Source organism: Protomyctophum parallelum, assembly GCF_964188405.1.
Source record: "Protomyctophum parallelum genome assembly, chromosome: 19".
NCBI classification, from domain to species: Eukaryota; Metazoa; Chordata; class Actinopteri; order Myctophiformes; family Myctophidae; genus Protomyctophum; species Protomyctophum parallelum.
This window is the reverse complement of record NC_139717.1, coordinates 11,247,572-11,268,660: the sequence shown is the minus strand read 5'-3', so window position 1 is coordinate 11,268,660 and position 21,089 is coordinate 11,247,572. Positions and strand designations below refer to the sequence as shown.

At 41.7% G+C, this 21,089-nt stretch overlaps 2 protein-coding genes across 3 annotated transcripts in view; both read right to left on the bottom strand.

Moving 5' to 3' along the window:
• The window catches only part of ppp2r5a (protein phosphatase 2, regulatory subunit B', alpha isoform), an 85,071-nt gene extending 76,011 nt beyond the window's left edge, over positions 1–9,060 (bottom strand). The window contains exon 1 of the mRNA XM_083790159.1: positions 8,088–9,060. Coding sequence (XP_083646285.1) covers positions 8,088–8,235 — 148 coding nt within the window. The 5' untranslated portion in view covers positions 8,236–9,060. The remainder of the gene's footprint in view (positions 1–8,087) is intronic.
• A 1,193-nt stretch (positions 9,061–10,253) lies between these two features.
• dtl (denticleless E3 ubiquitin protein ligase homolog) lies at positions 10,254–19,956 on the bottom strand. Of its 2 annotated transcripts, none has more exons than XM_083790231.1 (15): positions 19,807–19,956; positions 18,552–18,680; positions 18,306–18,398; positions 17,787–17,848; positions 17,067–17,187; positions 16,787–16,852; positions 15,855–15,973; positions 15,691–15,764; positions 15,289–15,392; positions 14,740–14,844; positions 13,518–13,630; positions 13,122–13,211; positions 12,310–12,439; positions 11,391–12,121; positions 10,254–10,820 (listed from the first exon to the last, which is right to left on the bottom strand). In XM_083790231.1, exons 1-15 carry the CDS (start codon positions 19,856–19,858, stop codon positions 10,755–10,757), a joined length of 2,055 nt encoding a protein of 684 aa, XP_083646357.1. In that variant the 5' UTR covers positions 19,859–19,956; the 3' UTR covers positions 10,254–10,754. The 2 variants fall into 2 exon arrangements, with proteins under 2 accessions (XP_083646357.1, XP_083646358.1); XM_083790232.1 differs by having other exon boundaries at positions 18,552–18,677.
• Between the last annotated feature and the right edge of the window lie 1,133 nt (positions 19,957–21,089).

Genomic DNA, 21,089 nt, shown 5'->3' with positions numbered 1-21,089 from the left:
AAGTAAAACACAAGACAACTTGATCAGTACTAGTACATTCAGCTGACTCTCTGCCACCTGATCACCATGAGGGAGTTAATGTGAGATGTAAACAGAGGAGCTAGCTTCCCGTCCAGTTGGCCAACAAAAATGATTCGCTTGTGTCTGACGAGACACACGTGCGTGTGCGCGTCTCGTCAGACACCACACACACACACAGTGTTAACAAAAACCTAACTGAAATATAATAAATTCCACTATACTGCTGAAATTCCACCAGCTTTAGCTGCAGTGCCGTTGCTGGGTTACATAACTAACTACACAGGGTGCAACAGTTAATCGTCCACATTCACAAGCTCACAACAACGTGGCTAGTTTTGCTATTTATCACAAGACAAAGTATAAAGGGCTAAATGTGGTTACTCAGCTGTATACTTAGTACTTACTGTACCTGTTGACCAGCCTGCTGCCTTTCAAAGAATGAAGTAGATGATGACTGATGCCGCTTTCAGACTATACTATGGCAGTGACAAAGCAACAAGGCTACAAGTCATTTTCAATGGAAGGTTACGAAGCCACAAACTGATGCCTGTGTGTCACTGTCGCTGCGTGACGGGTGTGACGTGATACGATTCAAAAGTCATTGATGCAGTGAAGCATCAAACAATAATGTTTTCGCTATCGTCATTTCCGCTCCCCGTGTTAACCCATTTTGGGCGGGTGGCGAGTGGCGCGCTTACGAGCTTGTAGGTCTGCTATTTTTGAAAAATCGAAGACTGACATTCTTTTCAGAAAACTGTCATGATGTAGACGCCATTTTTAGAATCTGATCTCAGGTCAAAATTGGTTAAGTAAAAACAGTTCCCCTGTCTGTGCTGCCATTTAACCCTTTTTTTAAATGTATGAAGCTTGGTTAAGCAACACTTCCAACAGTGACTCGGCAGCAACGTAGCCGACCACACACACTGGTAATAGCTGTAGTAGTACCTGCTAGTGTGTGCATACGCAGCATTAAGTACTGTTCTTACAGCGTGTGCTTCTGGCCACACCACTGCCATGACGTGTAAAATAAACTGTCCCATGAATATTGTCCAGTTGGCCTAGTCCATATCGTATAGTCCAGTGGTTCTAAAACCAGGAGTTCTTGAGGGCGTTCCAGGGGGTCCCCACTAGCAGAATTAGTTAATTCCAACAATTTGAGAAGAATTTTGAAATGTTTTCACACAAATATTGTCTTATGTCTGCCTGTCTGCCTCTGGCACAACATTTTGCAGCTTAATACCTATTCATTTGGGGTCCTTGACCTAAAAATGTTTTGAGAACCACTGGTCTAGTCGATAAAGGAGCTAAAACGTAATGGCACTGTAACATGTTGTCTTGAATACATCCCAGTCGCTGCCAGCACAGAATACAAAACTCTGATGCTGGCATTCAAACCAACCAAAGGTATGGCTCCCCCATATCTTGCAAGTATGATCAAACCCTACAAACCCTCCCGTGCACTCCCATCAGCCAAGGCAGGGACGCTGGAAGTACCCTCAATAAAAACGCTGGGACAGCGCTCCACACGTCCCAAACTCTTCTCTCTTCTAGCTACAACTCTATGGAATGCACTTCCCATTACAATCAGAACTGCCTCACTCCCAATCTTCCACCGTAGTCTGAAAACCCACCTTTACAGACTCCACCAAGGCCCGTAGCACTTACCCTACCCCCTTAGATAGCACTTTGTATAGACTTAGATAGCATTTGATACAGACTTATAGCATGTTATGTAGACAGCACTAGAATTGCATTGTATGTAGTCATAGCATAGTATAGTATATATGTATGGTTTCATGATATTCCACTGTTACGTCTTGAGCCCCATTGCCCGGCTGTCCACCTCTGAACAGCGCTCAGCGGGTCAATGGAGACCCAATTGGTCTCCGGTTCCAACTCCGATGTTGTGGATTTTCCCCCAGGTCCCCCCTGGGCATGTTTCATGATAACTACTTTTTATGTATGTGATGTATTGCCATTATTTTTGTTCTTGCTTAATGTAAGTCGCTCTGGATTATGTGCTAAATGCCTAAATTGTATACAAGGAGTATTCATTGACTTTGCAAACCATTTAGTGCTTTTGGACGGTTAACTTGGTTTAGCGTTTCAACCACAAATATATAATAGTCCACGGACACAATCATTTTGCATGGCCATATCAGAATTCATCCGACGTTATAAACAATCAAATCCATCGAAGATATTGTTGAGAAAACAAGATAGAAGAGATAATCGTAACACATGACGCCATGTTGCGCAGCCTCAGACCAAAGACCCAATTCAGGGTCACTTATTTGAGCATCGCAGCGAAACAGTGGCCTGCCGTGACATGAGCAGACCTGCTGATTTAAAAGGTAACACTGAGTAACACATCTAACACATTCCCCGCAGACCTCCGCGAGGACCCCCACAAAACTCCACGGGGACCACCGTGCGCCAAAAAGCCCTGGGACCCATTACATTTAAAACCTATTTACATCACTGTGTGTGTGTGTGTGTGTGTGTGTGTGTGGTATTTAACCCACACAAATAATGTTAATTACTGAGCTAACACATCATAGATTCAAATAGTCAAAGAGGACCCTAGAGCATGTAGGGACTAAAGTGGATAATGTCATTGTCACCGCATGTGAACAAGGCTGCCGGATCTAATTAATTAATTTGGCCTGCACTCCTTAGGGTGTTTTTTGTCACTATATATTTTCCACATAACTACTAGAAGCAGGGAGCAGCCATCAGTGGCACTCATCGAGCAGTTAGGGGTTAAGTGTCTCAAGGACACTTCTGACACATTGCTGGGGCCTGAAATTAAACCTGAGACGTTCGGCTTCCCAGGCGGGCTCTCCAACCGCCCGTCTACAACTGGGAAGGTTTTCAAATGTAGCAGAGGACATATGACCCACCATTAACAAATACTAGAGTAGATCCTCCATAAATCATCATTTAAAATGTTCATATGTGCGCTGACTGCGCTCGCTCGGGTGCTGCAGACATAAAGTTCCCCCTGCCCTCTACCGCAGAGAATAGGGGTTCGAATACCCTGCAATGCCTCCGGATTGGCCGGGTGTTCCAACGAATACAACTGGCCGAGTTGGTGGGAGGGAAGCCATCAAGCCAGACAGGCAGGGAGGGAAATATGTGTCGCTGCACTACAGACTCGTACAGGTTGTTCAGTTGGGAGTTGGGATGGATAGCGCATTCCTACACCCTGGGGCTGTCACGATTACAACATTTAATAATGTTGAAGATTAATTGTGTGTTTTTGGCATGGGAACATATAAATTAAAAATGTGTAATTGTATTTTGTTTGCCTTTTAGGCTTCGCAATCAAAAGTGTACAGGGAAGATGTGACAATTTTTTAATTTAAAAATGGTATATATAAAAAAGAAATAGCTGATCGTTAAAGCTTACATGTTGTTACAGCATAAGCTTGTAGATTTGCCTTTTCTGCTATTTTTTGGAAAATAACAAAATGTATGAACATTTTTCGACATGAACAATTATGAGGCTCATGCAAAATAATTGTGATTATGGCCTATACATCCCCCCCTCCCCCCATAATCCCTACATGCTCCAACATGATCAACACTGTACACAGAAAATATGTTATAACAGGGGATTGTTCTGTTGTTACAATGATGAGGCTGCACAAGGTGAAAACTTACAAAACCTGATTAGATTTAAACCTTCATTTCAGTCCATAACCAGAAGTCTGCTATGTATGTTGTATGCCCTCAAACTGACATGCGCGGGTGAGTTAACTTGTCAGAGCTTGCTTTTATAAAAGGGAAGGAGTTTAAATTGCAATTATAATAACTTGACGATTGAATGACACACACACACACACACAAAATGTATCAGAATTATAGTAATAATGGCTGAATAATGTAATTATATTTTAGAAATAAAATCTTCATTCAAAAGTGTGTAATTTTCCAGAAATATGAAAAACCTTCTTGTCTGCTTCATGTTTTTGAATAAGAAATAACTCTGGCCAAATATGTTAGCACACACTTGTCCAGACAGTGGTTTTCAAAATTTTGTGCCCAAGGCACAGCAAAAGGCAAGTGAAATTCTCAAAGCACACCTGCATATCCTTGCAAAGTACCGGTAGCCTCAGTCTATAGCACGTGTTATCGCTAGTTATCACACTGAAAAATGCTGCATGCATCGCAAATCTGCCCATTTATTTTTTAATGACATGAGGGATGCCAGATTGTAAGCGGCTAACTTTAAAACAGGGAAAAAAAGAAAAACATAATTCTGACGTTTGTGTATGCTGATATATATATACTTTGTCATTATGACTAAATAAAGTCTAAAGGCACACCTGGACTTGTTTCACGGCACAGCGTTTTATAGAAACACTGCTCTAGTGGAGTAGAGGAACAAACAATCAGATAATTACATTATCCGTATAATGTAATTTGTGGTGAAAATATCAGTGTGCTAGCTCACGGCCAATTATGGAGTTTCTGTGCGTCAAAGGCATGTTCATACAAGTGAACTTAGTGTTAACATAAGTGTGAGAGTGTGCACGCTGAAATACTCAGAGTTATGTATCCACGTGTAACTCCAGAGAGTGGGGGTTGCATTTAGTCAATTAACACTCAGGATTTTTACTGTGTGTACTACTGACAGGTGGCTACCAGATTCCTCATTCAGTTCCCATGTCACTGCATGCACCCATCAAGAGGTTACTTCCCTACCCCCTTCTGAAAAGTATATCTAAATGACGGAGCGATTGCACAAAGACTCGCCCGGCAGCACTGTTTAATGCAATTTATTTGGGCAAGTTATAAGTATTTTTTGTTGAATTACTCATGACAAAGATGTAAAAGTCAACAGTATGTATGTCCATAAAATAAGCAAGCAGCACGCGCAGACAATACACTAGTTCTTTCAATTATTTTATTATTATATTTTCACAATCTGATACGCCAGCTAGCCCACTTTCTAATGTTTTGATAATTTCATTCGGCTCTAAAATAGGAGTATGAATCAGCCCTAACACGCACAAATAAATTAAATTAAAAAGTGCTACCGGGCGGGTCTTTGCGCAACGGCTCCGTAATTTAGATATGCTTTTTATCCAATCAGGCTAATCACTTCATTTGGTTTATTTAATTTTTTTGTTTAAACTTCACACACACACACACACACACACACACACACACACACACACACTGTGAAGTGAGGGGCGCTCTTATCATCATATTCCAGCCAATCTAGGCATCCTCACTTCTTAGCGGCCAATCACGATTGGCGTCCTCACTTTTTATCCAATCAGGCTAATCACTTGCAGCATCCTCAATATTCTGTCCTAACTTTTTATTCTCAATAAGTACATTGCTCAGGCAATCAAATCATCGCTATGGGGTGCTCAGCCAATCAAATCATCGCTATGGGGTACACAAACACACAAAGCTAGGCATAGGAGGGGCTATCAAAAAAGGGAGGTCCTTCACATTGCCATGGTGATATGATTGGTTTTCAAAACAGTGGGCATAGGTTTGGCAGTGGAGGACGTTCTCTCAGATGTTCTAGATCTAGAAAGTGCATTGACATTTAGATGTCACCAGATGTTTTCAGATGAGAACTCTGGCTACACCAGACTGAAAATGTTTCCTCACGAGTCACGACACACATTGTGAGATTGTCGATCAGCTATTTTGGGCCAATGTCCCCCCCCCCCCCCCCCCCCAGAATATGGATGCTGGGGTTCAAGTGGTTAACATTTACTCTACTGGCTTGGCTACCCATAAACCTCAGTACAGCCCGACTTCTTGACTCGTACGCAGCCATGAACCACGATAGTGCCACCAACTAGGGCTGGGCATTTGGGCTTTTTTTGTAAACATGTATATACTTGGGAATGCTGTTGGTTAGCCGTGGTTAACCATAGCATGACATCAATATCATGCATGGATATGACACTGCAGAGCACATCAAGTGCCTTGTACAGAACACCAAACAGCATCACTGAGTTTAACTACCGGTATGTTGCACGAGAGTGAATGCAGCGAGGAGACAAAGCCTTAGCCCTAGAATGGCCATACATTATACATACACAGTTAATATAATCTATATACACAGCCATAGAACACTCAATGAGAGGAGCATTTTGTCCATGTGTATATCATGGACAAGTGGAGATAATTTACTAAATTTCTGCCAGAAATTTCAAATGGATGCTAACCCCAAGTCACACAACAATTAATAATGATCACATACACACATAATGGCACAATTTATTATGCCACAGAGATAAATAACTTCATGGAAATACATTGTGTTCTATGGCTCTATGTAGAACACATGCATTGTAGGGAATATCAGCCATTCTATGGCTAACAAGAGCCTACAAGGTGAAAATACAGGTCAAACATAGTTAGTCATCCGTCTTTCTTAACTTTTTTTCCCCCAACCGCCCTGCGGTTTCCTAGGTGTCTCTTCATCAGCTACGGTTAACTGTGTACCCGCCCCCATCCCTAGCACTCATCCTTAACACCAACACACACCACCTCAGCAGTCCGCACTGCAGACAGCTGAGCCCACATAATGAGACCTAATCATATTGTCCTGCTCTTCAACTTGAAAAGTATAGAATGTCTACATCCAAAAGGCAAGTCTTGTTTTACTGAAAACATGACGTCTCAAGCACAGCACGTTAGGCACAGTTTGTGTCTATTCTCTTTGATATTACTTCTGCTTAGGGATACCGCAATGACCATATTGCCTAAGAGTTCGAAGAATAATTATATGTACAAGTAAGACGCGCAAACGCGGGAAGCGAACGCAGCTGTGTGTGTGTGTGTGTGTGTGTGTGTGTGTGTGTGTGTGTGTGTGTGTGTGTGTGTGTGTGTGTGTGTGCTACAGCTGCGCCCTCTGGTGGCGGGCGGGTGGTGTCACAGCGGGACAGACAGACAGACAGACAGACACACACACACAGACAGACAGACATGAGCTGCAGGGTCTCATAGTTAGTGCTCATTGCATTCGCAATCACTGCGTTTGCAACTACACTCAGTATTGACAGCCTTTATCCACTAAATAAAAGTAATATTTGATCAATATAATATAAAATATCTTTTTAGTAATAGTGACCTCACAATGAACCCTTTAATACCACGATGGTAAGCCAATCACTTTGCACAGACTAGTTCTCGTTTTCATTATTCTTTAGTGTGGCATTGTTGCGACACTCATTAATACACAGTAGTAGTCAGTCAGGAATAGTGCACCGTTGTGACAAAAAGAGGCTTAACTTTAATCCTCATGGTTTGGAAAGATCTGGGATCAACAAATAGAAGACAGCTCTCTGTTCCTCCAAACTGTCTTTGAGTTGCCCTTGATGGCTGAGTGCAGCTCTCAAGAGACCCAGTGTGGTGACGAAAAACACAAAAGGTGTTCAGAAAGAAAAGGTTTCTCTGGGTGGTAAAAGTGTCTCATGTCATGAGACACTGACTGCTGTCAGTGCACAATGCACATTCCTCACATGTCACACTTTGAACAGCACAAGCCTTATATCAGCACATGAATTTACTCACAGGAAGCCAAGCATCTTCCAGCCAGTAAGTCACATTATCAAACCCACACATCTGGCTAAAGCACATCCTGCACGCGTCAGTCAGTCAGGGCAGGCCTTCTGGAAGCTTCAACCACAACAACAGTTTGAGTTGTGTTTGGGTGTAGAACAACAACTTGATGCGTAGCCAGTTGCATTCAATCACTTCAAAACTGGTTTCATGTGAGCATTTAATTGCGTAATAAATGAGCAACAAGTTGCATTTTTTTTTTCAACGCTATTGTCGTGACTGCTGCCTGCAAGCTGAGGTACTTTGCAGCACGTACCGACGTACGCATGAAAAATATTCCCAGTGTTGATTTAACCTAGTATATTGCATACATGGAATGGGTGCTGCGAGTACATCTGGTTCCATTTGAACACTTTTCAGACTTTTACAGTGTAGGTTTAAAATAAAGAAGACTTGTATAAAATGGGTGCCAATTCCAATAAGTCATCAGATCAGAGATCTCAGGGTAAACATTGTGGTCCATTTACCTTTTAGTGGAGGCAACGGGGCCAACTCGACCAGGGCGCTCTGGGTTCGGAACTGGGAAGACCCTTGAGACTTCTTCTGTTTCTGGGCCTTCCTCATCGATTTCCTCGTAAATCCGTCCACTTTCTCGGATGCAGAGATAGCCGACATTTTGATGCATGAACCGATAAAATTTAAGAAACGAGAGAAGAAAAAAAACACACCTGGGATAAATCCCTCAGTCAAATCAAAGTTTCCCACGCGTGTTCTTCTTCCATGTGCACCAGTAAATAAAAATAAAAGGACACGGAGAAACAACAAGATGGGTCTCCTCTCCTGGTGAAGTTCTAGATCCTATGATGTGTGATCCAACATGGTCGGCAGTGACAGACCCGTTCCATCGGACAGTAGGTGGTGTTGGTTCCGGACCCGTATAGTCCACCAGATCAAAGAGCAAAATGTAAAAGAAACAGAACTTCAAGACATTTACCAGACTGGACTACATCAAAAACAAGACCCCCTGCTGCTGTGTGACCGAGGGGACGACTAAACTCTTCCCTGGGTTGGAACACAATCTACAACCTGTTGCAGAACCTATTAAAGGCATGTCACATCAAGTCAGGCCACACATACACTTCACCAGAACCGAGCTTTCTTCGTTAGAACCCCCTCGTCACCCACCACCCCCCTAAAACCCAGCCTGGATGTATGGGAGCTAACGCAACTAGCTAGCTAAAGTTAGCTTCCGTTAATGTTAGCCGCCGCCGACGACGACAGCTGTCAGTTTGACGCGATGTAATTCATACAAAAAAAAGAAGTCAAAGTTGTTCCAAGAAAGCGTCGTCTTCTTCTTCTTGCTGTTGTTCTTATTATGACATAACTGTGGCGGGTCGGGTTGCGTTGCGCGGAGGGGAGCGGCGGAGGTGCCTCTTTGCACACAGGGAGCTGCTTTTAATCCGTGTTGGTTGTTGGAGGTTGTGAACAACTGTCCTCCTCCTCCTCTCTGACGATGTGTGAACTTTCAACGGAGTCTCATTCTAGGCGGAACGTGCCAAGGCTGCGACAGCGACGTCACAACTAAGCGACGGGACGCTGTCTAGTTTGAGGTTTTGTATTGTAACCTAATCGGCACAATAAATCAGTGTTTTTAATGGCACGTATCTTTTTAAACCTGTGAGGCTGTGATCATGCTGAAAGTTGAATAAACAAACAAACATAGTAGTGGAACTTATATTACTTATATTATCATATTAAATCATATTCAATTAACAAAGTTGAGTTGTGTTTTTTGATTGAAATATTTATTAACGGTTTGCAGAATTACAGTACATGTCAAGCACAAACTCAATACAAAGACTGTTAACTGTGAGTGGACGACCCAATTAAGCATTAGACTTGTTTACAAGAGGGTCCATAATAGTAAATTGTAATTATACACAGACACAGACACACACCCAGGGGGGGATTTAAAATATCGAAACATCTAAGTAGGCCTACACTACAGTGACGTTTTAAACATCAAGTGAGCGGTTACTTTAGACAAGTGACGTGCCACTACTGACCACTCCAGATCGTTTGTGACGTGACGTCACTGACCTAACCTTGACATGTTTATTCCATGTCTCATTCATTTTACACGCACATTAAAATACGGTTACACAGAAATAAAGCAAACTCGTTTCAGAAATAAATGAAATGATAAAACATAAAACTGCTTGATGAATGATTGGTCAGTGCTCAGATCCGGTCTAGAGTACCCACTACCCCTCAATGACTGTACCCGGAAAATGTGCACATTTACCGTACAGACAGGTTCCGTATCCGCTGCAGAACGGATCTTCTGAACGGAAGTTCTGAACTGATGGCCAGTGTAGTTGAACACTATTTGATCTTTGTGGATGACGCATACTCTAAGGGATGACGCCATACACCGACTGACATTTCTACTGGCCAATCAACAACAGGAACCCAGAGTACTTGAAACTTTTCCACCAATAGAAATACCAATAAGACGGGACCAGACACATGACAACTAAAAACATCAGACTGGTAAAAAGTTGGAGATGTACTTCATTTGGTCTGTATTCACAAAAACATTAGAAACACAAGCTTTAAATCATCTATTCTGAATTTAATAGACATATAAACAGGTAAAACCCATTGGTTTATTTTGTACATATTTGAACTCAAGGAAATAATCTTTTTTGTTGATTAAACAGGAGCCATGTTTGGGGAACTGTTGAAACATCGAACAAAAAACAAAACAAAAATTGCAGCTTCTTGCTATGAGGAAACTGTAGTAGGCAATTTCCACATTTCCTCAACTGTGAAGCTCAGTTTCATTAAGGTCATGTCATTTGAAAAACAGATCAGCAATCTTAAATCAATATACTTTACTGACCGGGGTAACCCTGGGGTCTGTACTTTACTTGGTCCCCTCCCTTTTTTCTATCGACCAAATCCCTTTAACGAAAATACATTTGTGTGCTTGTAAATCAGCAAATATTTGTATATACCATTATGACATGCCCAGCATATAGGCATGTCTATATAGACCCAATGTTATGCCCAGTCTAAGGGTGCCTTGCCATAAAATGAAAATATACAATAAAATACTCAATAAAAACAAACATCAATATATATATACAGTATGTGAAGGCCAGAAATGCTAGGCTGGTCCATACAGAAGATCACTCCAGAGTTGTTCTGTGGAAATAGGAGGATATTTTCTTCATGGACTGTGGTGAGCGGATTGTCTGAAATACAAGAGGAGAGACTGGTAAGTTGCCTGTTCTTAAACTTCTAGATGCTAAAGAAGACACTCTTTACATGTGGATTTCTAGCCATGATAGGGATCAACCTATCTGCAAATTACAGAGCGTTCTTCTCGCTCAAGCCAAGGCCAGACATGTATTTATTGTGCAGGGTCAGAGCCACAGTGTCGACAAGACAACCAATTAATTCCCTGCTAGGGCTTGGTGCAATGGACATATAAAATATTTTTTATCAATTTGACCTTGTTTAGCACATAAACTTTACTGTAATCATGCAACCTTTAACCACTTTAACCCTTGAACATAAAGAAACTCTTTAAAAATGACCAAAAAGGTGTCACATGACACATTGTCTGAGCTTGTTGATCAGCAATCTTTGCTATTATGTGGTTAAAACCGGGAAAGGACAACAATGCAATATCACCATTCCAATTCCGGTATCTAGTCAATCCAAGCCCTCTTCCCTGCAATTGGCATTCAAAACGATCAAGATATAAACAAACAAGACAGATTAAATACATGTTTTGTTTTGTCAGTCTTGTGTGTGCTTACTGGTGAAGATGGCATCCTGCTGCCCTCTTGTTTCTTGGAGACACAGGGACTTCTGGAGGTGCTGGCACCTCTGGAGGATCTGGGACTTCCCTGGCCCTTCCTCAGTCTTTGCCCCAACACTGACAACCAGTCCACTGCACCAGGGGAACAGTTCTCCTTGCCGCCTTGTCTGGAAGGTGATTGCCTGGGGTCATCCATCTCTGCAGAGTCTACGTCGTGGTGCTGGTCCTGGGCCGGGCAGCACACGTCCACGAGTGGGCGACTTCTCTTGGCCGGGGGATCGAGTAGGGCGACACAATCACACCGCTCGGCTCCATCGCAGCTCACCGCGGCCCCGCCGCCGGTCTCCAGCCTGCGCTTGACCCGACGCTCGGAGGGAGGGGAGATCCTCACCGGGCTCAGCATCTCCCGCAGCAGTGGGCTGGCCGGCTCAGCGGAGGACTCAGGGGTGGTGGGGGTGAACCAGCGTTTGATCGAAGACGGAGTCCTCTGGTGATGGCTAGTGTTTGCTTTGCCACCGTGAGCATGGACGGGTGATGTGGTGCTGGATGACAGTGGCATGGCGGCCACGCTGGGGGCACAGGCTGCTGGCTGTGGTGATGCCAGGGCTGGCTGTGGTGATGCCAGGGCTGGCTGTGGTGACGCCAGGGCTGGCTGTGGTGATGCCAGGGCTCCAGCACTCTCTGTCCGTGTGCTCTTGGCTGGCGTGTTCTCAGTTTGCCTTGAAGTCTCTTAAAGACACCATGAGACAGACATTTGTAAATATTATTATACAGCCCTTTTGTATGTATATCCATACCATCTATATCTAGATATAGCTATATTGTATAGATATGCTTTGTATTAATTAATTAATGTGTAAATGGTGGTTTGGCTCAGTGTTAGTTTGGCAACAATCTGCCACGAGTTGTCTACTTACTTGAAATTAAGGGAAATCCAGGACACGCCCACCCGACAAGATTGGCCTCTCCTAGGGATGACCTGGCACCGTCCATTCCCCGATCCAACCTCCAGATCCGCACCGTGTTGTCATCAGAACAGGAAACCAACTGCCAACAAAATAGTGGACATTATACAGGGCCTAAAATCAATCTTCCTGGTATTTTAAAACATTTCACTTTCAAAGGAGTGGAAAGGCACAAACCATTATGTGTAAAATAAAGCCGATAAATAAAGTCATAAATGGCCAATCTACAAGTCCACAACATGTCGCATCCGCAATGCTTTGTGAGCTTAGGTCAGCTATTTTCGGCACGTGACACCAGCGTACGATGGAGTATAACCTATGCTTTAGTCACTAAGGACTAAGAACAGAATGTCACCTTCATGGTGTAGAACTGTACAACAATCCATAAGTATTATGGTTGTAATCTCTCTCTCCCAATGTCGAGGTCATTGTAATGTCCAAACCACAATAAAGATGGCAGTCCGTCTAGTGTCCAACCTGGTGCGCTATGTGCTTCAAATAACTTTATTGACAATCTCAACCAGTAGGTATCCTAACTTCTAAATAATAATAATTTAAAAAACAAAGAGTAGGGAGACCACACATCCAACCACTAGTACACAGATGTACTACTACTAATTATATTGCATTTACGTATTCTACCATTCAGATTTGGTTAAAATAACGTTTTACTCATTAAAATAAATTGCAGATTATATACTTTAGCTGAAACCTTAAATAAATATTTGCAAACAATAAGACTACAAGACGGTATGTCATTTCACCTTGCTGAAGTCTGTTGGACACCATGCAATAGACGTCACTTCCTGGCTGTGACCCTTGAGCAACACAGGAGGTCGTTCAGGCTCTGAAATCTGCAAAATTATCAGATTTTATTATGGTGATGTAATTTAACCACTTAAATCCTATCTACATACAACAAATAGCGAAAACAGCAGATTTAATTGCTTGTTGATCGGTTATTTGTGCTATTTAAACATTTTAAATAAGACATTGTTGGTGTCTCTCAAGACAGTTGGCTTGCACAAATTTGAAATGCTTGACAGCTTCCCATTTGTGACCTTTACAAGCCATAGCCACACACAGACTCTATGTAGCATTCGAAGATTGTGGAAGAGTTGGCTTGAGACCTCAGGGTTATAGCGGTCAAGGGGACAAACCTTCCAGATGTATGTGTGCTGGTCACTTGAGCCACTCGCTAAGAACTGGTCGTCTGGACTAATGGTGGACTTGACATAAAACGAGGCGTTCAGGTGGCCACTGAAGACGGACACTGTTGGTGGAAAGAAAACAAACGTTACGTTCTGAGAGATGAGTGCAGTGCAAACTGAGACACAAATGGCGGTATTACAGTGACACCATATTGCTGGCTGACATCATGGAAGTGATCTAACAATATATCTAGCCTGAGAGACAAAGTCCACATGACCCTGCTCTGTAAAAAATACATTGAATCATGGGAACAGTGTGCCTCCAATATGGATCTGAATATCATGTGACCAGCCTGTGACATCATCAGTCATCTAGGTCTGACATATTTGAAACATGACTTGAAATTTGGGCAAGGTTTCAGCATCAGAAGCAATTCAAAATGTGTAGATTATTATTTTAAAAAGGTATAAAAAGCATGTGAAAGCGACTTCTTAGTCGCTTCTTGGTTACAAGATCTCTGGAAACAAGACGGCCCTGCTGCATAAACCTGGAAAACTGCGACAACCTCAGAAGTCTTGACTCTCAACCTCAGAGCAAATTCATCATGTGACACTTTTCATATGCAGTCAAGGAAGCCATTATCTAGAGAAATGAATGATGCTCAGAGCAGACAGTCTATTGTGAGGTCAGGTGTAAGAGTGTTTAAAAATGGCCCTCTTGGCTTTGCGTACAGTAAGATCAGGGCTTAAAGCCAAAAATAATCCAAAGACTGAAAAAGATTTTTTGCAAATCTGCACTGATGCCATTAAATGACCCCTATGAAATCCTCAGGACTGAAATCAGTCCCCAGGACTGAGAACTTTAAGCCCTGAGTAAGATGCAGCTAAATTATTTATCTCTCTCTCTCTCCATGACCATTTATTCTGTAATTGTGTTGCTAAATGAACAAATTGCAAACAAGTCTGTACAGATTTTGTTAATGAACAAATTGCAAACCAATCTGTTCTCAACACTGACTTGCTCAATACCAAAGGTATACTCTTTTCTGTGAAAATATATCCTTTCATTCACTTCACCTCTCTATTTGATACAAAATTAATCTGCAGTGCCATTTAGTGATAAACAATGAATTACATAGGAAACATGAATAGAAAATAGCTTGCTCTGTCTGAAAAATAGAGCCATCATGATATGCAAGTTAGTTAAACATTTCAAATTAATCTGGCTTACCTGGAGTGGTTTTTAATCCAGCGACATTGAACATATAGATGTTATCATCGGTACAGTTGGACAGCAGGTTGGACCCCGTCGAGTCCAGAACAAGCCCAGAATAACCTGTAAAAGACATAATCTAGTCATTAGCTCAGACTCTTGGAATTTTCACAAGGGGCGTAAGTGCTAGGTTTATTCAAAGAAAAAGTTGTTATAAAGTTAAATTCCAGAATGTGTCATTGTAGACTGTAGAGTGGTTGTGTTCAGTAACATGGATCTCCCCAGCTCTTTGGTAAACAGAAAATATATTTTCAGATTTTCAGTTTGGAATACCAATTTTATCTAGTCAGGAGAGAGAAGCACTCAAATATTATTCATCAGCTTCAATAGTGTTCCAGTTCGCACTCGCCTATTAGTTTGCATTGCACAGTGCGCTATTTCCGAACGCGCCCATGGTGAAAACCTTGTTACTGAACAATGATGATTCAAACATGATTACTACAGTATAGCTTACACCCCTTAAACAATAACAAAAGCCTTGCCTTAGGAAAATAAATACCAACCAACCTAGTTTCCGTTTGCTAGAACCAGGGTAGGGGTACGTCTGCATGGGTACAGGATCATAATGATGTACAGTGTAGTTCTTCCTTAGATCCCAAACCTTGATTATGCTGGTTAAGATGGAAAACAAATTCACACAATTACAAAGCAAGATTATGCTCTCCTTTATTTAGATACGATTCCGTGAGACATCATCATCATACCTGGTCGTTATGCGGGAACGCCTACAGAGTGGCAAAAAACTACTTTCTGGCCTTGACAGCCCAAACAGAAAAGTCCTATCTGATCACATTAAACAACGTTAAACTCACTTTGCTACTTGTTTTGCCACTCACTTTATGCATGCGCATTACCCTCTATTCATGTTTTTTTTACAGTATAACAACTGATGATGACAGCCGTACTCACCCATCAACAGCTCCAGCAGAGATGAGGGTGTGTTCATCACGAAACAGAACCACTGTGACACTCTGTTGGGAGTCCTGTGAGGAACATACAGCAGCACATCTGTAAACAGCATCCTAATCCTAGTCATTCATCAGTCCTACAGCTCAGCGGTTGAGTGAACTCACCACAGATGGCGCGATACCATGGACGAAAGGCCGCCTCTTCTTGGTTTGTTTCTTTGGCGTGATTTTGTCGTATGTATTGTGAGCACCGCTGATCTGTTTTACCTGTCTGTAGAAACCATCTGACAGGGAAACAGCATTTCACTTGTTACTCATTTTTACAAATCAACATGAATCAAGCAGTCATTTATAAATAGTCCGGCAGCCGACAGGCTTTTTTTGTTTAAAGTGGGAAATATGGTATATAGTCCTTTTATTATTAGCCTAAAATATTGTCTATATACATACATTCATGAATCCACTAGCTGACCGGCTGTCGGCATTGAGCAATATTTTATAATAGGGGTATATATATGTGACCATACCATATATACACACACCGGTAAGGTATACTGCATATGGTATGTAAAATTTTCATTATGTTTTATGTGACATGTCGAACTGGGGTTTTTTCATGATTCTGAATCCATTTCAAGCATTAGTTTTGCACAAAAAACACGTTGGCTAAAAACAGCCACAGCCACTTGCCCAAATATGCCCAAATTCCCCAAAATGTGCTGACCTCATCACATTTGTGATGATTGCAATGGCTGTTTTTAGCCCAAGGAGTGTTTTTTGTGCAAAACCAATGCTTGGAATGGATTCAGAATCATGAAAACCCCCTAGTTTGACATGTCACATGCTACTTAAAGCATAAGGAAAGTTTGACCTTTTTGCCATATAGGATGTCAGGTACAATCAAACAGGTATGGTTGAATCAGTGGTTCTCAAACAAACTGATTAAAGCAACAAAAGAAATCTCACGACTGAAAACGTTTGTATGACCAAGTCCTAATATGCGATTTATAATTAACTAATTTACTACTAATAAATAAATGGCGTGCCTTGGTGCCCAAGGCACGCCAAAATCCTATTTTCAATCAATCTCAGCATACCTTTTTTGCTGCACCTGGTGTCCCAGACCATAATATTTCCATCTCTTCCTCCGGTACAGAACACAGCTGTTGAAGTGGACAAACATAAAACAGTAATGAATTGGAATAATTAAGATTGACAATGGTGCAATGTCATCAATAAGGGATTTGGTGCCTGCTTGTCTCTTAAGCCAACTCCACATGAATCGCAGGGTCCCCTCCCTTTTTGTGCCAAAGTTAGCCAATCTAGGTTGTAGATTGAAGAGGGAAAAAAGTAGAGAACTAAATATATGAATGGTACCTTTCTCCTCCTTGGTGAAGGCCACAGACTTGACACTACACTGGTGTCCCTTGAATGTGCCCAGAAGTTCTCCAGACTTCAGGTCCCACATTTTGGCCATCTGGTCACCTGACGCAGTCACCTGAGGAAGATGATCCATGACCATGAGTGCCATCTTTTAACAGTATATTAGTCAATGTTGTCACCTTCCTGGTGATAGGCTGGGGAACATACAGTACCTATGTACAGTATGTATTTAACTTCACAGCTGTATCTACATGCCCTTAAGGATATTTACTATTGATACCCAGTACATACATAACTGTATATAATTATTACTGTTGATACCCGGTACATAACATGTTGTATAAACATTATATGGCCTTTTACTCTGACAGACGCCTTTCGCTAGGCCTTGTGCAGGTGACTAGGTCATTCCCTAAATTGTATTTATATGATGTATGTGTAGGTGATTGAATGCAAATGTTACCTTCGGCTCCTTGTCCACCCATTGGTGGACAACACACTATGCACAGTGCACACCTGACCAGTCCAGGCCAGGTCATATCTTAAGTCATCTTTTATATAATACCGTTACCCTTTTTGTTAATAGTGTATAGTGTTACCATTTCTGTTTTGCTTTGTTTTATCCTTATAGTGGTGCTGCTATGATGACTGAATTTATCACAGTACTATCAGTAAATTAAGTCTAATAGGATTTTGTATTTATATTTTCCGTACCAAACGAGCATCTCCAGGAACCCAGGCTATATCAAACACGGCATTCTCGTGGGCCATCCATTCTGTGTGGACAAGTACACATAATCCTCATTAGACACTTCATTTATTGATGAAATGTACTCAATCAGTGACAACAAATCCAGGCAATATTATACATACCAGCGACTGTGTGCTCTTTGTGACCTGGGAGTTTCATTTTGTTTTCTATTGTCCACTATACCATGATTTAAGAAATGTTTTATTTGAAAAAAATCAGGATAAGAACCCAGATCTGTTTTGGATGTCTGAGTGTTTTATGTTAAATTGGTTGTTTAGTAATGAAGTTTTTGTTTTTGGAAAATTCATAGAGAAGGCATGCCAGTTACGTTGGAGAATCATGTATCCATGAGTAACTGTCTATTTGTGTATATGTATTATTATATATGTACAATTTTGTGAGTGTCTTGTAAGCCTGTGCGGGCTGGGCATCTTATGATGTAGGACACGTTAATAAAAACTCTATTTATCTATCTATCATACCTTTCAAAATTTGGTTCGTCCGGTTTTCTGTGTTGTACAGACGAACGATACCTTCCTCATTGGCCACGGCAAGGACATTCTGCATGCCCCTTACTAAAGACATAGGTAGATAGAACAAGACAGGGTCATTAGATGAAACATTATACAATTCTTGTTCATTTAGCTCCAATAGTATACCGTTTCATGATTGTAGGCTATTACAAATCAATTTCTATTCTGAAATGAGGCACATAGTGGATAATTTACCCGAGGAGAACTCTAGTCCAAACGGGGGTACAGCAACACCGTACTTTCCATGGGAGATGTACTCATCGTGTCGGGCACACTGGAAGCCTTCTAGCAGAGAGGTGAGAGGGTACCTGGGACACTGATCTGCTGGAACACAAGAGTTAAAGATTACAACAACCAACCAACTAAGTCCAACAATTCATATGGATCCCTCACTGGGGGAACGGTAATCTTTATTAGAAGGATAGACCCCTTAGTCGAGAATGAGATCTAACTAAGTAGGCTACATTTAATCAAGTACAAGTACTACTGTACTTTAAAGTACAGTTTGTGGTACTTTCATAAGATTCATAAAACATACAATAAGTGATAAACTGATGATGATAGAATCTATAGTACCCAGCAACACAAAGTATTAAACTCAGATCCACCTTTAAACCAACTCCAACATGCAGAACTTGTAGGCATTGTGGTAGTCATTTTCAACAAAAGTTTCAACAAAAGTTAGAATACTTCTTCCCCCACCATCTCGCTAACAAATCAAGAGATAACGTTACACCAGCCCTAGAATAGCTCATGTTCCATACCATAACTGTACATTCAAGTTGAATGTAGCTACAGTTATCTTGATGCATAAAACATAGTAGGCCTGCATGCAATGTATCCGAATGTCAGCCATTCTAGGTAGGGCTAACGTTACAGCAGCAGGATCTGGTCCATAGCGGAGAACTCGCCATCTGGAGAACTCCTAATGCTATGCCCCAGAGCTAGTCCACGTAATGGACGCTTAAAGTATGCATTAAATAAGCACTAAGGCATGTCATGATGCGTTTGGTTAGTCATGGGTGAACAAAACAGTATCAAAACCCGAAACAGATTAACAGCACTGCAGTGCACGATAACGTTAGCATGCGGCTAGGGACGTCCACATTCACTCGGGCCACATTAGCCCCAGTATGTTCCCGTCTTCCCGAGCGTAGAGAGAGGGCACATATGGGGCTAGCGGCTAGGGCCACATAGTAGACGTTATTGACCGGGGATCTAATGATCGCACCATGTCATTCATTATATTATTCGAAAATGCCCAATCTTTCCAAAATGATTGCCTGTTTAGTTCCACATCTTTTCAGATTTGCAAAAACAAAAATAGCTGATCTACGAGCTCACAAGGAGTCGCATCAACACCCTAGTGAGCTTGCAGATCAGCTATGTTTTCGGCAGCCCGAATAAAAAATAAATAGGGTTGAGTGAAAAAAGGTGATGCTTTTCTCACCGTTGAGCTTCCGTCTGCCGATTCCTCTGTCAACGATGGATCTAAACAACATCTCTGCTCTGAGACAGCAGATGATCTGCAGTACACTAGTGAGAATGTTTTATTTACGGTGAATGTATATTTCTCCTCCTAGATCAGCCTGGGTTTCTCTTGAATCTATTCTCTAGTCTAGTTCTACAGAATCTACACGTATGCGCGCCGCGAGCCCTAGTCCTGAAGTCCTCTATTTCTTTCCCGCGAACACCGACGGATCGAATCCCCCCGCGAAACTTGCGTCGGGCTCACCCATTGGTTGCAAGCATAGTGACGTCGGACGTACGGACCCCAGTGGCTAATGCGGCGACTACGTCTGCTACGTACGAGACAAGGAGAGCGATTGGTTTAATTCCCTTCCGGCTTCGGCGGTATTGTTGAAAACAAGAACAGAAAAAACTCTATAAACCCCGGCTTGATCACAGTCGTCACTCGTGACTATTAGTTATTGGTTACTGGTTAGTTTTAGTTATTTGTTCAACATAGACCGGTATGCTTTTGCTTGAGGGAGAGGGGAGACACACAACCACCAGATTTGGAGATCAGTTGGAACTTGGAAATATTATTTTACGCTGTGTTCCCACCGTCCCACGTAACACGTTTGTGAAAATACTTTAGTCCAGCTTTAGACAAAAACATTGATAGTGACATGTGAAATCCTCTGCTCTACTGGATGAATGAGGACGCCTGGTGGTTGTTTCTAGTTACTGCATCACAAAATGATGGTTGATTCCTGATACAGGCTATGACGATAGTAACACTTTACTGACATCAGGGCAGGGCATAACACCTGTCATAAACATGGCATGGCATGGCAGGCGGACAAGTTGTCATAACAAAGACTCAACTTTGCTTTTAAAATTACATAAATGACTGAATGAAACGTAATAATTACTCTTAAATTCATAAACCTTCCTTCACTGTCAGTAAAGTAAGTTTGTAACTCAAAACTTCAAAAGGCTACATTTGTATTTCAGAGTTGAGCCACTGGACAATATTACCCATTATTTCTTAGATTGTGTGGGCCTGATTTGAGTAGCTTTAAGTCCAATGGGAAAAGTTAACATGAGCAAACATGACTGGATTGCTGTAACACATGATTGATTGATTGATTGAAATATTTATTAACAGTTTGTAGAATTTACAGTACATTTTAAGCACAAACTCAATACAAAGACTGTCAACTGTGAGTGGACGACCCAATTAAGCATTACACTTGTTTACAATAGGGTCCACATTGTTCAATTCAT